We start from the raw sequence: 17354 nt of genomic DNA, 5'->3' as shown, positions 1-17354 counted from the left end.
TGTCATGATAATTTTCCGCCATTTTGAATTTTTCGAAACACCTACTATTTCTAATTCCTCCTAGAGCGTTTGTCCAATTTGCACAAAATTTGGTATGTAGCATCTACTCACACTCCAGGCAAAAAGATTTTTGATCAGCCAATCCGTTCTCGTATAGGGTTGACGTATCCAATCGTTGACGGAATTGGACAGTGAAAATTGGTTTTGATGCTGTATCTTCGCGATAATTTGGTGTATTGACACCAAACTTGGTATATGTCATTACAGGCATAACTTGGGGGTACATGCACAGTATCGCCGCAGTTCCACCTACTGGTGCTGAGATGCAAAAAATGGCTATTTTTGCTTATAACTTTTGAATGCCTTGTCGTAAAATCATGAGGATCTCCTTAGATTCCTTGAGGCATGCTGAGTTGAACGATATCCAATTTTCTTTGGTTGGCCATTTTGGGTGTCAGCCATTTTGAATTTTGTCATAAAATGCTGTGTTTTACGAACGCATGAACGTATTGTTACGAAACTCTGTATGATTCATCGAGGCCACGTTCTGAGAGGACCTGTAAAGCTTTAGATCAGCACCCCCTAGTGGATATAAGAGATATAATGAAATTTATGAAAATGCTTATAACATGGAAAATTCAACATATTGTCATCATTAGATTTGTTGGCTTATGCCGAGTCCTACGATACCAAATTTGCCATATTCTACCATACTTGCTGTCTGCCATATTGAATTTTATTCAAAACCTAATTTTTCAAACTCCTCCTACAAAATGTGTCCAAATTGTGCGAAATTTGGTATGTAGCATCTACAAGCACTCATGACAAAAATGTATTAAAAGATTTTTGATAGACCCAACCGTTGTTTTATACTGCGTCAACAAATTTGACTGCGAGCACGCCAAAATGGATATGCGGCTGTATCTTTGCAAAAGTTTTGTGTATTGACAAGAACTTGGTACATGTCATCACAGGCATGACTTGAGAGTGCATGCAGAGTTTCGTCATAGCGCCACCTACTGCTCGGATGTTATAAACCATGTTATTATGATATTAGTGCTTTAACTGATGTCATTTAAACAGCTTTATCCTAACCTCATTATCACAGATGTCCACAAATATTTCCTTTTCTGCCCTTATTCGGCTTGACCCCATAATTGCTGCTTGCAGCTATATTTGTTTTTCATCTTTTTGCATGCAACTAATACTGCAAGCTAACAACTGTGGTGAAATATTGATACATTTGCACCATTTAATTGTGTTGGACTGAGCTATGAACAGGACTCAACCTGAGTATAGTGTAAGCACAAAGACAATATATCCTCTCGATAGTGATTTTGAACATACAGGGAATGACACTGTGTTCATATATGTGTGTGTTAGTGAGCATGACTGCGGAGCTGAGCTGCGGGCAGGATTTAGAAGAGCTTCTCCTTGATGCCAGTCTGGACACCAGCAGAGATGCACCATAATGCTGTAATCTAGGTAATGCAAGGAAATTCCCATGTTTATGAAGGAATTCATGGAATAATAACTCATGAATGTGCTTTAAGAGGAAGTCTGGTTAAGTTAACCCGTGTTTGTCTCTTCTCAGGATCCACACGTGTAGTGAGAACCAGAAGGGCCGGTTTGTTCTTGCCACATGGCATTTGCTCATATTCCTCTGGACTCTTTCCATCTTTCTCTTGTGTCTTTTCCACAAATTTTCAAAACAACACGGAGAACTTCCCTGAAATGTCCAACCTTTAAAAATTGGCGTTGTATTGAAATTACGAAAACCTGTGATTGGTTACTTTGCCGTAAAGTTGTTCAGTATGTTCGTTCAGCGATGGTGTTCTTCAAAAACACAATTACCAAAGACACACACGCGGAGAAACACGAACTTTTCGCTAACCGGCGACCTTCTTCTGTTCCACCCCTTTATGCTGTTGGCGTGTCACTGCTCACCGTCGCCCCCTCGTGGATTGGAGGTTGTAATGCAGTAGAAAGACTGACCAGCTGGAACACTTTGAGCAAAGACATTGAAGCATTGGTTTTGGCTTTCAGATCTTGTCGGCCAGGCGGAAGTTGTTTAGCGAGTGCCTCGTCGCACTCGGGTGTATGTGTGCGTTTGTCATTATTATTGTCTCATTAACACAAAAAAAGGACTTACCAAAGTGACACGCATCCGCTTTCCATTTGTTCCTGCTGCTGCTCAGGAATCGGTCAAAACATCCACTTCTGATCTCACCAGGTTCACTCCATCAACCAGCACCTCTGAAGCCGCGAAAGCGCTTTGAAACCTGTGTGAATATGTGGAACAATCGATAATTGTTGATCTTTAGCGAATCATCTGAATGATCCAGATGATTTGGAAAAAACAGGCGAATGAATTGTACAATTTTCACTCTCTTTTTCACCCACACACACAAATACTCATTCTGTCTTCCATCGGTAACCCTGTGTGTCACCATACGTACTCATCCGAATCAGGACATGCCTTTAAACCTTTTTTCAGCTCTTTATTCTGGCTGCTTGGCTGAATCAGTTTATATTTATTTTAAACAACCCGAGTCTGTTGTGTGATTTAGTTTTTTTCCTCCCCGTGTTCCCTGTCTTTTTTTTTTTTTTTTTTTTAAAGCTGTTGTTGTGGGATTTTCCCCCCTTTGGTGTATATTTTCAGATTCTATAAAGAGCAAATATTAAGTTTAAAGTTTTTCCTATTTTGATTGGTTGGGGTTTGGGAAAGGGGTGGGGCTCTGTTGATTTATATAAATGGGGGTGGAGCTCTGGGAGAGTATATTATGTAAATCAAGAGTGTGTTTGGGCATGAAGGCCGCCATTTACAATGAGGCAGTAGGAGTGCCGGACCACAAGACTTCATGAAGAAAACACTAAACTTGTGTGACGCTACTGCCGCCGGAGACACTAGAGACTAAACTTTACCTCAAAAGATGTCACCAACGTTGGACAAATGAAAAGCTTGTGACATCGAAGCGAGGCTTGACCCGATAAATGTAGTACTTGCCACCATTCCAGGCTCTGTGGTTGGTGCTTTTCGGTTTCTCTCTTTCTCTTTAACATCTGGTTGATGTTGACTCTGACTTTGAAAGCAGACGTCTATCTGCCAGACTTCAGAGAAGCTTTGCCTCTACATCCAGATCATCTTTGACCTTGAAATCAACACTTCTGTGCCCCCAACCCGATGTTTGTAATGCTTTATTTTTAGTCATTTTTAAAATTACCTGTTAAATTAATCAAACTGTACTGGTAACACAAAGAGATGTGTATGGCTTTTTCCCTCTCAAATAAATGCATGTAATGAGAAAAGTAGCATGTGTGGCAAATGTTTTCATAAAATATCTTTACTAATTGCATTTTTTCAGTTTTGTTTTACCATTCAGGGTGAAGTCATTATTTAAAAAGTCCACCTTACTTTTAGGTTGAATAATGCTGTAGAAAAACACGTTGCTTGATATTGCTAACTGGTATTTGTTATCATATTATTTTATTATCATAATCATAAACACACTGGTTTGTAGTGCAAATGGTTTTACTGGTTACTGCGAAAAATAAGTTGGATATTAATGCTTGTCTTGCTTCTAAAAGTTGCATTTTGGATTACAATTATTGTTTTGGTCTCAATAGCAGTTATATATACAAGTGTATAAATTGCTGAAATGTGAACATGACAAAAATAAGAAAATGCAGTAACTCTCGGAATATTCTTTTGGGAAGAAAGTGAAAGCATATTTGTTATTTCGGGAATTATATGCTGCCAAAAGAAAATAGGAAAATAAATGGCATTTAATTTAGTTGAGAATTATTTAATATAATAATGTTAATGTTAAAGTTATTATGAAGTGTTAAAGGAAAAAAAAATCTAGCTTCTGTTGTTGGTTTTCTGAGAGTCCCTGAGTTTGCACAGGTTGAAACCCCCTGGTTTCCATGAAAGAAAGCGACACATCAGGTGGTCTGGTATGTTACACACCCTGAGATGTATGCAAACACTTATCAAACAGCCCTGCCGCTCGAGAGCAATATGTTTGAGATTATCAAGCTTCTGCTGAACCCTGAGCACAGAACATGCATAAATACAGTAGAGGACCAGTGAGTCAAATAATCAACCAAAAACACACCGTTGAGATGGGAATGAAAGCACTGATGATATAATCCTCAGGAATTTGAGTCTCGGGGTGTAATTAGAACTACATTGAGATTCTGACACTCTTTTTTTGATCATTATTTCTTAGTCAACTAGAAGTCATTCGTCCATGCTGTACTTTGGGATGTTCTGTGCATATAGAAGGGATTTCTGAGGTATTTGACTCTGAGTCTATTATTATAAATCTACTTTGAAGGAATTTCCATGTAATCCTCAGGGATTCTTATATAAGCACAGGAGACCTCAGCGGTCTATGTAGATTTAATGGCTGATTTTACAGTAGAATGTGTATGGATAGATAGATAGATAGACCGATGGATGAATTGACAGCCCGATAGATAGATAGACCGACAGATAGATAGATAGACCGACAGATAGATGGATAGATAGACAGACCGATGGATGGATGGATAGACCGACGGATGGATGGATAGACCGATGGATGGATGAATGAATTGACGGATGGATGGACAGACCAACAGATGGATGGATGGACAGACAGACCAACAGATGGATGGATGGATTGACAGAAAGACAGACAGACAGATAAATAGATAGATTGACAGACTGGCGGATGGATGGATGGATGGATGGATGGATTGACAGACCGATGGATGGATGGACAGACCAACAGATGGATGGATTGACAGACATGGATGGATGGATGGACAGACCAATGGATGAATGGATTGACAGAAAGACAGATAGATAGATAGATAGATAGATAGATAGATAGACTGGTGGATGGATGGATGGATTGACAGAAAGACAGATGGATGGATGGATAGATAGATAGACCGACGGATGGATGAATGAATTGACGGATGGATGGATAGACCGATGGATGGATGGATGGATGGATTGACAGAAAGACAGATGGATGGATGGATGGATAGATAGATGGATGGATGGATGGATGGATGGATGGATAGATTGACAGATAGATAGATAGATAGATAGATAGATAAAGAACTTTTTAATTCAATGCTACTTGCCATTTCTATGTAAATATTTGTGAAATATACTAGCAATTTCTGACAATTTGGTTCTTTTACTACCATTTGTAGGTCAAAAATTAGACATACAAATTTGGCTTTTTCATCAAGAAAACAGGAGGTGCAAAAATAAAGGATAAATGTGTTCATGGGAAACCGTACATTGTCCCCCTGTTAGTCATTAATATCTGCAGACTGATCAGAGTATTACAGTCATTCAACACCATTACTGATCAACCTGACATTAGAGGGCTAATGTTAAATCTGGAGTGTGCGGACTGTGGTGTGTGTAAACGGGGAACAAACACGAGCTCTCTGTTAAATCAGAGTAAGATCCAGTGTGTTTCCGCTCAGGTAAGAGCTCCGTCCACCGCATTCATGCTGTGTTTTGATTGTGTCCGGCTGTTGGTTTAGTGCTTTAAAGAGCCTCTCAGTTGTCAAACACTCAATGTGACGTGTTAGTTTTTGGCCTAATGTTCTCTGCCAGATCTGTGTGGAGATTCCCTCAGGCACAGAGAGGGTTAAAAAGAGCCTTTTTAGCCACAGCCTTTCCATGTGAAATCCCTTCGTAGACGTTTTTTCTACGTATCAGTTGTGGAGCTCTGAAAGCGAGCCGTGAGAAAATGAGGTGAAATCAGTGCAGAGAGAAGCACAGAAGTGAAGCGGCGGACTGAAGATCCCTCACATGATAGTGCTTACAGACACATCTCTCTCCGGCGGGTACAAACTCACTCCACTGCTCTGGGAACTTTGGGAACAGCATCCCATGCTGGTGTGAACACTTTCTGTAGCACTCAGGACATCCTCAAAAAGGTAAATACTGTTTTTTACAGAATTACACACCTGTTTTGAGTGATTAATGTTGTATTTTGACAATATTCCATTATTTTAACTGCGAAAAGAATTCAATAAATGAGCTTTAAGAGCTGTACCTCAATTTTACATAACTTTAACAAACATTTAATTAGGCTATACAATGTACACTATTTAAATACATAATGTGCATCATCAGTGCACATTAAAATAGTTTTGAACCTTGATTCTTCTTGATTAAATTTTTGAGCAGTATTTTGTTCTATTTTTACCCAAATTATTGTGAGCATTATGGAGCGCTAAACTCTCACACGTAATTTCCCACAAGTGAGACGAATGAATAGGATAATGCAGGAAAACCCTAATATGGACATCCAGCGATCGCTGTAGCTGAATAAAACAGATTTTGACTAATTAAACATGAAGAGAATTAACACGCGATTGCGACAGTATTATGGTTTGTGTTCTTCAAGCCATCTCAGGTATTTTAATGTAGGCTATTTATAATGCAATGCTAATCGACATAGCATTTATCACTATATAGCTATAATTTTTTATTTATTTATTTTTGACTGGCAGCATTATGTACTTTTTTCAAGATTTCTATTTCTATAGATATTACCATATATCGCTATTGTGAATTCTTTTGGCCACGATAACCGTGTAGTGAAAAATCTGATATCGTCACAGCTAATATATTTAGTAACAGAGGTTTGGGCTCAACTGTTAAACTGTCAACTTGAGATTTGGAAAAGGAAAAGAGGGTTTTTAAAGACATTCCATTGTTGTTTCCTATTTATTTAAACACTTGTGCCGTCGAACTGTTGTATAAACGCAATATCACACTCGTAGCCGTGCGATATGGCTGTATATCAGCACCCTGTGATTACCTACGGCCGAATCACAGCCGTGCTGATATACAGCCATATGGCACGGCTACAAGTGTTATATTGCTCATTTCCAAAACTAGTAACGAATTAATGTTGAGTCGCTTCATTGAAACGCATTGTAATATGTAGAGTATTATGAGAGAGAGAGAGAATCGAGTGTATTACCTGCATCTAGCTGATATTCTTCAGGTCAATCTTATATTCAGAATCACAAAATCAGTTTAAATGTCCACTGAGGAAATGACATCTTTGTCTTTGTCCTTTTAACATTTAAGGGGATTTCTCATGACAGCGCTAATCAATGTATTTGTCAGTTGCGTCTCGTAAGATGTTGTTAACACTTTCTATGAAGACCATGCTTATAATGAATTATAGCTCCATTTATACTTATTTATAAGCAAGTATTACTATTTTATAAACATATTTATAAAGACTTATTAAAACCTATACATTATAAGAACAGTTATAGTTACATTTATATTATTTATATAATTATAAGTCATGCATTTGTTTTTTCAATGCTCATGTTCATAATCCATTATACACTGATTTATAAGTATTAATTAGTCAGTCGTATGCAACCTGCATTGCTATAATGTTATTATATTATAGTTACAATGACTTTTTATTCACATTTATTTCTGTCAAATTAGTGAATATATTGATAATAGCTGTGTTGTGTTCTTAAAAATACTTATTGTGAGTAATAATAGTTACTAATCTCTATAAATGCATCATTGATGGCTTTAAAACACAGGATGCAATTTTTCTAAATCAAATGTTAAGTATTCATGAAGATGTGCTCATTTTAAGTTGCTTACTTGTAAATGTAACTAATGAACAGTAATTCCTGTAATAAAATAATGAAAAAAAAAAAAAAACAGAAATCATTCATACAAACAGTTGAAAACAATGTATCTTTTTTTAATGTTACATACTTGCAAAACACTGCAACAATATTTTAAAGTATAATTTCAAACTGCTATAAGCAATATCATGCAAATGGCTGAGGAGATATAGATTTTAACTAATTAAAATGACCATCCATGACCTCTAATGCAAACATTAGCCATTAACGACATAATAACTAATTGGTACAGCAAACATGTGTCTCTGGAACTGTTTTATATTTGATCATTTTTATATCAGTGTATAATGGATTATGATCATGTGCATTGAAAAAGCAAATGCATGGCTTATAAGTAATTATAAAAACAAAATAAATGCAGTATAGGTCTTAATGAGGCTTTATAAATATATTTATAGAATAAATAAGTATAAATGGGCCTATAAATCATTATAAGTATGGTCTTAATAGAAAGTGTTACCAAAACAACTTTCTATGTTTCAGTCCATTTCAATATAAAAGTCTTTGCGACTGACTCACTCATAAAGACAGTCTTTGCTGCCATCTAATGGCGTATTAATGTAACTTTCACAGTCGAAATCACTAACAGACTATTTCTCAATACTAAAAAAATTGGCATGTTATTTATATAAAATGTTATTTATTGAACAATAATATTTAAATTAACAATAGCCATTATAACAGTATAAGAAGTAAAATAGGAAATAAACACAAGAAAACAGTTCAGTCAAACGTACAAAAGCAGCGCTCTAGTTAGTACAGGATTTAATTTCAATGTAAATAAAAAGTTATGAAACTTAATATAGCCATTAAGACAAATCTATTAGCTCTGGAACAAGTAATGTATTAATAAGACCAAAGATTGACCGTTTGATATACCCAAGACGAATTATACCTTATGTTTAAACACTATCTACATAAGAGCCAGCGGCAAAGTCCCGAAGGAGTGGCCGAGATGACGCTGTTCTCTGCGGGTACATGAGCACTGAACGGTCACACTGACGCCCTGGACCTCGCACCATATAGGCTGAGAGATCTTTCCAGCCATATATATGTGTGTGTCTTCACACAATTGTTTTATTAAAGTGAACAAAAAGTAAAGTAAGTAGAAATGTGGGGTAAAGCACGAATGCATTAAATTGCCATGAAAATAATATTTTTTTTTTTTCATATTGAACTTCTGATCTGTTAAGCAGTGTATAAAGCCAACGGCTTATTAGTGCAAGTTAATATAAGTGTTAATACCTACACATGTTGAAGCCAGCATAAAGGCATTACTGTCTCTCCATTCAAGCTATAAGCACATAATGATTAAAGCTGCATTGGCTGTTTTCCCTGCTGGACCTTCACTTGCTGCTTATTGTCGTGCAGCTGAAGTAGGGTTTGGAGTGTGTCCAGAAAGAGCATTCCATTGATTTTTACAGACTGAAGTCCTGATAGAGGTCATAGCAACGGAGACACATCTTTGAAACTTAGTATTCATGTCAACTCTGTGCTGTTTGTACTCTGTTTCACTTACAACAACAATCTCCTCTACATTTTACACAATTCTCACATTGATCACTGTGAAGTGGAGAACATCAGGATATCAATCTACCTTTGATTTAACAAGCGGCGTCGCTAGACCCTTTTATATGGAAGCTTGTTTCTGCCATGGAGTGAAAAATAAAAAAGGTATTTTTATCTCACAATTCTGAGTTTACATATTGCATCTAATATTAATGAAATAAAAGGCCACTTAAGTGCACTTAAAGGGATACACTTTCATGACTGTTTCTTAACACACTTTTAAAAAGTGCACTTTGTAATAATGTCAAATTAAAAGTTTTACTTTAAAGTACATTTTAAATGTTTTGTCTTTTGCCATGCTTTAAAGGTTGACTAACATACTAAAGCACATAAAATACTTAATTATAATTTTAATTGTGTGATGTAACGGTAAAAACATGACATACAAGTTTCAATAGAAATGACATAAAAGTATGTTTTAGTTTGTCATAAATGCTTGTCAGTACATTCAGCAGTATAACCATATTTCAAAGACAACAGAATTATGAAATTACATATAAAGATATACTTAAAAGCCATAATTAGCAATTCATGTTTCTTATTATGGAATATTGCAGTATTTATTATAAATGATTTATCGGTGCAAATCATTATTGTTTTTAATTCATGTTCCTCATGATCTTGAATCAGAATAACTTCCCCTCCCTCTTGTAGCGACATCTCTTCTCTGAAGATGAGGGCGGGGCAACCTGTCACTCACATGAGATCCACCAATAGCAAACCATCAAACAATTCCACATGGACAAAAGCCCCGCCCTACATTTGTTCTTGTTTGAGAAGCCACTATCGCAACTTCTGTTTCATGTTGACTTTAAGTTCAACTAATGTCAAATTTAAACTATAATAAATTTTATTTAATTGACATTTAAGTGTCCAAAAAAATTACATTCAGTTTGCACTCAAATATGTTCTTAAAAAGTATAATATTTCCATAATAACTTGTACTTCATTCACATATCATTGATTGTTATTGTACAGGTCAATGGCAAGGATATCTACTCATAAGTGCATGCTGGTCTTGACCTTGACCTTCCTGGTCTGTGAGATTGTGGTCGGCCGAATCTGCAGATCCCTCCTGATCGCAGTGGACAGCTTCCACACGCTCTACGTTTTCATACATTTGTCTCTATCCGCATTAAAGCATCATCCTAATTCTCGCTGTTCACCGGATACCTCCACCACCACTGGTCCCTCACTTCCAAACATCTCCGTTTCTGAAGGCCCGAGTCCTCCGTATGATGAGCAGCACTACAGAAGGATGCGCCTCGAGCCGTTTGGCATCCTGATCTCCGCTCTGCTAATGGCGTCTCAGTGCGTCTCCATTAGTCTGGAGATTCTCACCCACCTCGTGCAGCCAGAAGCCATTCAACACCCACTCTTGTCTATTGTGGTTGGAGGAGCTAGTCTGTTATTCAATATACTCGTGTTGGCCTGGAGAAGGAGAGGCAGCGGGATGGATAAAGCTGCTGATGGGATCAACAAGTGCCTGATGCGAAACGACCCTCATTCTACATCAGAAAGCAAAGGTATGTTTGAACAGAATCATCTATTTTTGGTCAGTCACATTTAAAATTTACATAAACCCCGCCCCCGAGAACACACAACAAAGAGAGTGTGGCCATGTTGGGCTGCTTTAGAGAAGAGGAAGAGTTGTTGTAGTAGAGTGTTGTTGACATGCCGCCATTTTACGCTGGACTGCTTCACAAACGAAGGTCAATTCAACACTGGATTTGCACAAAAGATTAACATGACGGCTCATGCTAGTCGATGAGTTGAATCAACTCCACATCAACTACATAAATTTATCCACTAACCATTCAGAAACGTCCAGTTTCATTCTAAAAGTTGTAACTTCTTCCTGAGTCTCTCCATCAGTGTCGACTCCGGTTTGAACAATGTAAGGCTGAACACCGTTACTGACAATCCTCATTTTGTCTGAGTGAGATTCTCCAGCTTTGTTGTTTGTTGAGCGACCGAAGCACGAGCTGTTAAAGCTCCGCCCCCTTCTGGAAAGGGGGCCGGGAGCAGCAGCTCATTTGCATTTAAAGGGACACACACAAAAATGGCGTGTTTTTGCTCACACCCAAATAGGGGCAAATTTGACAAGCTATAATAAATGATCTGTGGGGTATTTTGAGCTGAAACTTCACAGACACATTCTGGGGACACCAGAGACTTATATTACATCTTGTAACAGGGGCATTATAGGTCCTCTTTAAACAAAGACAATTTTAATTGCTCAAATGTTTTTAACAATGTTCGTTCTTATCATTGAAAGTGAAAATGGCTCTCCAGCTTAAGCAATATTATCAAAGTAGAAGGACATTCAACTTCACGGCAAAACCACGGCAAAAAAACTTTCTGCTAAATGTTTTCATGTTGGCCCTAAATTCACTCAAAATCCAAACCCCACCTAAAAATGAAAACATATAGTGGAAGGGATGATCAGTTGTGCAGTGATGAGCATCTATAATGGATAATTTAATCTTGCATTCCTTTAGTAGATAGAGTATATGAAGTACCATGCAATCAGTTCTACTTTGTGACCCAAAGTTTCTGGTGTTTTGTGCCTCTGTATTTTAGTATGATCAGTAAGGTTAATGGCTGTGATGATGATGATCACTGTGTTGTAGAAAGTGCTCTCCAGGACGACGCACTGATGTTCTGCAACCCTGAAGCGTCTAGTGTTCTGGATCCAGATCAAGGCTCTCAGGACGGCTCTTCTGAGTTACCAAACCTCAGCGTCATTAAACCAGTTCCTGAGTCCAATTCCAGGATCGGTGAAAGTTCTCAGGAAATCGTTCAGCCTACAGAACAACTTGCAGAAGAACCTCGTCACTCCGTCTGCACCGAACACACTGGTGAGAGTAACAACATATCTGAATTTTATGTCATGTTAATTTAAGAAGAAATGTTTTTGAAAGAAGTCTGTTAAGCTCACCAAGTTGTATTTATTTGATCAAAAATGGCTAAATCAGTAATATAGTGAAATATTATTACAATTTAAAATAGCTGTTTTTTAAACTCGCAATTCAGACTCGATATAAAGTCTGAATTGTGAGTTATGAAGTCAGAATTGCAAAATATAAACAAATGCGAGTTATAAAGTCAGAATTTTGAGATATAAACTCACAATTCAGACTTTATATCTCGCAATTCAGACTTTATATCTCGCAATTCGGACTTTATAACTCGCAATTCGGACTTTATAACTCGCAATTCGGACTTTATAACTCGCAATTCGGACTTTATAACTCACAATTCAGACTTTATAACTCGCAATTCGGACTTTATAACTCGCAATTCGGACTTTATAACTCGCAATTCAGACTTTATAACTGGCAATTCGGACTTTATAACTCGCAATTCGGACTTTATAACTCGCAATTCAGACTTTATATCTCACAATTCTGACTTTATAACTCGCAATTCGGACTTTATAACTCGCAATTCGGACTTTATATCTCGCAATTCGGACTTTATATCTCGCAATTCAGACTTTATATCTCGCAATTCAGACTTTATATCTCGCAATTCAGACTTTATAACTCACAATTCAGACTTTATATCTCGCAATTCAGACTTTATATCTCGCAATTCAGACTTTATAACTCGCAATTCGGACTTTATAACTCGCAATTCAGACTTTATATCTCGCAATTCAGACTTTATAACTCACAATTCGGACTTTATAACTCACAATTCAGACTTTATATCTCGCAATTCGGACTTTATATCTCGCAATTCGGACTTTATATCTCGCAATTCAGACTTTATATCTCGCAATTCAGACTTTATAACTCACAATTCAGACTTTATATCTCGCAATTCAGACTTTATAACTCACAATTCAGACTTTATATCTCGCAATTCAGACTTTATATCTCGCAATTCAGACTTTATAACTCGCAATTCGGACTTTATAACTCGCAATTCAGACTTTATATCTCACAATTCTGACTTTATAACTCGCAATTCGGACTTTATATCTCGCAATTCGGACTTTATAACTCACAATTCGGACTTTATAACTCACAATTCAGACTTTATATCTCACAATTCGGACTTTATAACTCGCAATTCGGACTTTATATCTCACAATTCTGACTTTATAAACCGCAATTCTGAGAAAAAGTCAGAATTGTAAGATAAAGTCGCAATTACCTTTTTAACTTTTTATTTCATGGTGGAAACAAGCTTCCATACATAACAGCTATTTTAAACTGTAATAATATTTCACAATATTACTGTTTTTACTGCATTGTTATTCAAATAAATGCAGCCTTGCTGAGCCAAGGACTACTGTCAAAAATGTTTTAAAAATTGTATTATTCCAAACTTTTGACATTTACGATGATACCATATATAACACCAATTTTATTTGGTTTTAACCTGACAGTTTCCCAGTGTATCTCTAAAGGATCCGGGTTTAGAAGACTGCAGCTCGGCTCCATCAGTGTGGTCCAGGATCTTCTGTGTTCAGTCCTCATTGTGACTAACGGTCTGGTTCTCCTGCTCTCTGAAGCGCACTGCCATCGGCTTCACTCGGACTGTCATCTCCTGGTCTATCTGGACGCAGGTTTCTCCACAGTCGGTGTGCTGGTGCTGTTATCCGCGGCCCTGCCGAAGCTGCACCGCTATGGGCTGCTGGTTCTCCAGGCGCCGCCGCTGCATCTCTCCATCGGTCAGGTGCGGCTTTGCCTCAGTGAAGTGCCAGGCGTGTTGTCGGTTCACGAGCTGCACGTGTGGCAGCTGTCAGACGCGTTGATGGTGGCGTCGCTGCACGTGCACTGTCCCGAAGGGCTGAGCGCAGCGGAGTGCGACGATCTCATGGCGAGGGTCAAAGCAGTGCTGGCTACTTTTGGCATCGAGCACTGCACCGTGCAGCCCGAGTTCCTCGCCTCGGACGGGAGCGGCGCGGCGCCCGGTGACGGTTCGGGAGCAGTGCGGCCAGTCTGCAGCTTGAGCTGCGGGCAGGAGTGTGCGGAGAAGCTCTGCTGCTCACCGCAGGCGGATGATTCCCATATTCCCAAGACGGAGACTCCCGTCTGTGTCCAGGAGGAGAAACCCTGCTCTCCAGCGCCACCGAGTGTTGATGAGATCAGAGATGTGATTATTGAGAACACGTACCTGTGATTGAACAAGGTTGTTGGTATTTTTGTGAACTGACAGTCTTGTAATTACTGTACATGATGAGACTCCAGCAATAAACGTTTTTAATATATGCAAAATTAGTTGAGTTTATCACTACGGAGACTAAACACTGGTTTATTCAGAGCTAAAGCACTGAGGAGAGGATCATAACTAAATAATTTCTAAACCTGTAACATATGTAAGTAAAGCCTACTGTAGCTATCATATTTGATACACAAATGATCAACATGATCAAAACTTGACTGAAAAACCTGTTGCACACAATCGGCTACATCATGCCTTCTGCTGTCTGATTGATAGTTTAGACTTTCTAGCAAGTAAAAAGCCTTTTAGTTTACAAATGCTTTTGGTTCATGTGTTTTTGCTGTTAAATCCTTAATGACTTTTATAAAGTAAACATAAGAAGTGGTCACACATCAAGTAGTGCTGTCAAACGACTAATCGCAACTAATCACTTTCAAAATAAAAATTTGTTTACATAATATATGTGTACTGTATATATGTATTATGTATATATATAAATACACACACATACATGTATATATTTAAGAAATATTTACATGTATAAATGTGTATATATATTTATGTTTAATATATATTAAATATACACAGCACACACACATATATTATGTCAACACAAACACTTTTATTTTGGATGCGATTAATCAGGATTAATCATTTGACAACACTAAATTCAAGATGAACATTACTGGACTGAAGCAAATGAGGTTTACTTGATTATCCATACATCATTTAAAAATCATGTTCAAATGTGTCAGATATAATCATCAGGATATTGAGGAAGGTTTATTTGTTCATCTCTCAATCATCATTGAATTGCATTGCATTATATGTTTTAAAACTACAGAGCTTTGATAATAAAACTAAGCATTAAATATCATCTTACTAAAACATATTATTGGCAGATATGGAGTGACGACTGATATTTATATGCGTTTTATGTCACTGTTATAAAGGTCTCATTGATTCACTTTACAAGCATCAGAATTTCATCTTACTTTCTGGCCAGAATCTGCACCAAATTGCATATTTTGCTCATTTAGTTCCTCTTAATTAAACTGATTTTTTTTTGCTCCTCGAGTTTGAGCTCCATATTCTCACTATATCATACTATATGAGCCATAAAATCCTGATGTATCAAATATGATGCTTAACATAAAACACATATGCAAAATGTTAGTTAAAATGTAGGGACACAAATGTCCCTGATGTTATTTTTTTTTTATATGAATATTGATTTTATAATATGTTTCAATATTTTATCAAGTTTAGTATGAGTTTGTATTTTGCATAAATATGGCATGTGTTTTAATATAAGAATTCCCCTCATAAACATAAAACTGCCCCTTAAATTTAATTCCAGGAGGCAAGTATTGAAGAAAAAATGTACATAAAATTCTCCGTTACACAATGTAGGATTGTACTTTTGCATCATCTTGTGGAGTTTGAAACATTAAGCAAAATAAATGTAACAAACCCCAAGCCTCTACTGATACTAATAAATAGCATTTTAATACACTTGGATGCATTCATTTCTTCAACAAGTACTTTGAAAACATGGAGGAAAAAACACAAAAGATGATAATAAATTGTCGGTGGTAGGAAAACACAAATATTATGCCTAAAGAGCAGTAATTTGTTTTGATATGCATGAGAAATGTGCTGTTTACCCAGGCCAAACCATCCTGCAGCTATATGTGATATCCCCACAATTCATAACACACATGTACACAGAATACTGTATACAGAAGAGTCTACTTTCAGACCATGTGGATGAAGAATATTGCCCCTCCGAAGTAAAAAAAAAAAAAAAAATACTCTTTTTAATGATTCTACAAGTTTGCAAAAGCCACCTTAGAAAGTGAGGGCCCTTGTTGAGACACCAGCTGCAACCTGAGTAACTCATGTGAGGATAATATAAAGCCAATTCACTATTTTTATTTTTTTGTTAGTTTATCATAATATTAATATACGTAGTGTTTGTACATCTATTGTTGTAGATTTAGTTTTGACAGAAATACTCGAAAAAAACTATACTATATATATATATATATATATATAAATATATAATAGTAATGCGGCCAAACTTTTGAATGGTAGTGTATATATAGTGTATATATATATATATATATATATGTACTATACAATACTATATATACACTACCATTCAAAAGTTTGGCCGCATTACTATTTTTAATGTTTTTGAAAGAAGTCTCTTATGCTCATCAATCCTGCATTTATTCGATCAAAAATACAGAAAAAAAAAAAAAACAGTATTATTGTGAAATATTATTACAATTTAAAATAAAGGTTTTCTATTTTAATATACTTTAAAATATATATTTTTTCTGTAATGCAAAGCTGAATTTTCATCAGCCATTATACTCCAGTCTTTTGTGTCACATGATCCTTCTGAAATCATTCTAATATGCTGATTTGATACTCAGTTATTATCAATGTTGAAAACAGTTGTGTTGCTTAATATCTTTTGGAAACTGTGATACTTTTTTCAGGATTCATTGTTGAATAAATAGTCAAAAAGAACAGCATTTATTCAAAATAGAAATATTTTCTAACAATATAAATCTTTACTATCGCTTTTTATCAATTTAACACATCCGTGCTGAAAAAAAGTATTAATTTCTTCCAAAAAAAAAGAAAGAAAGAAAAAAATACTGACCCCAAACTTTTGAACAGTAGTGTATCGTTAATTTAAATAAATGCTACTCTTTTTTTTTTAACATTTATTCATCAAAGAATCCTGAAAAAAAGTATCACGTTATAAGAAAATATTAAGCAGCACAACATTTGTAATAAATCAGCATATTATAATGATTTCTGAAGGATCATGTGACACTGAAGACTGGATTTAATGATGTTGAAAATTCAGCTTTGATCAC

At 36.5% G+C, this 17354-nt stretch overlaps 2 protein-coding genes across 6 annotated transcripts in view; both read left to right on the top strand.

Moving 5' to 3' along the window:
* ppp1r37 (protein phosphatase 1, regulatory subunit 37) overlaps positions 1-3312 on the top strand; it is a 52630-nt gene extending 49318 nt beyond the window's left edge. For all 3 annotated transcript variants that reach the window (XM_051869462.1, XM_051869464.1, XM_051869463.1), the window contains 2 exons: positions 1384-1485; positions 1595-3312. In XM_051869462.1, coding sequence (XP_051725422.1) covers positions 1384-1472 — 89 coding nt within the window. In that variant the 3' untranslated portion in view covers positions 1473-1485; positions 1595-3312. The remainder of the gene's footprint in view (positions 1-1383; positions 1486-1594) is intronic.
* A 131-nt stretch (positions 3313-3443) lies between these two features.
* Positions 3444-16331, top strand: LOC127499303 (zinc transporter 1). 3 transcript variants are annotated; one of them, XM_051869466.1, is made up of 4 exons: positions 3444-5952; positions 10258-10805; positions 11913-12140; positions 13679-16329. In XM_051869466.1, the coding sequence occupies exons 2-4, from the start codon at positions 10262-10264 to the stop codon at positions 14413-14415; spliced, it is 1509 nt and encodes a 502-aa protein (XP_051725426.1). In that variant the 5' UTR covers positions 3444-5952; positions 10258-10261; the 3' UTR covers positions 14416-16329. The 3 variants fall into 3 exon arrangements, with proteins under 3 accessions (XP_051725426.1, XP_051725427.1, XP_051725428.1); XM_051869467.1 differs by lacking the exon at positions 3444-5952 and adding an exon at positions 6000-9384; XM_051869468.1 differs by lacking the exons at positions 3444-5952; positions 10258-10805 and having other exon boundaries at positions 10868-12140; positions 13679-16331.
* Positions 16332-17354: the final 1023 nt, after the last annotated feature.

This window comes from Ctenopharyngodon idella, chromosome 18 (genome assembly GCF_019924925.1).
Source record: "Ctenopharyngodon idella isolate HZGC_01 chromosome 18, HZGC01, whole genome shotgun sequence".
Lineage (NCBI taxonomy): Eukaryota > Metazoa > Chordata > Actinopteri > Cypriniformes > Xenocyprididae > Ctenopharyngodon > Ctenopharyngodon idella.
The sequence above is the reverse complement of the archived record's forward strand: the minus strand, read 5'-3'. Positions and strand labels throughout refer to the sequence as shown.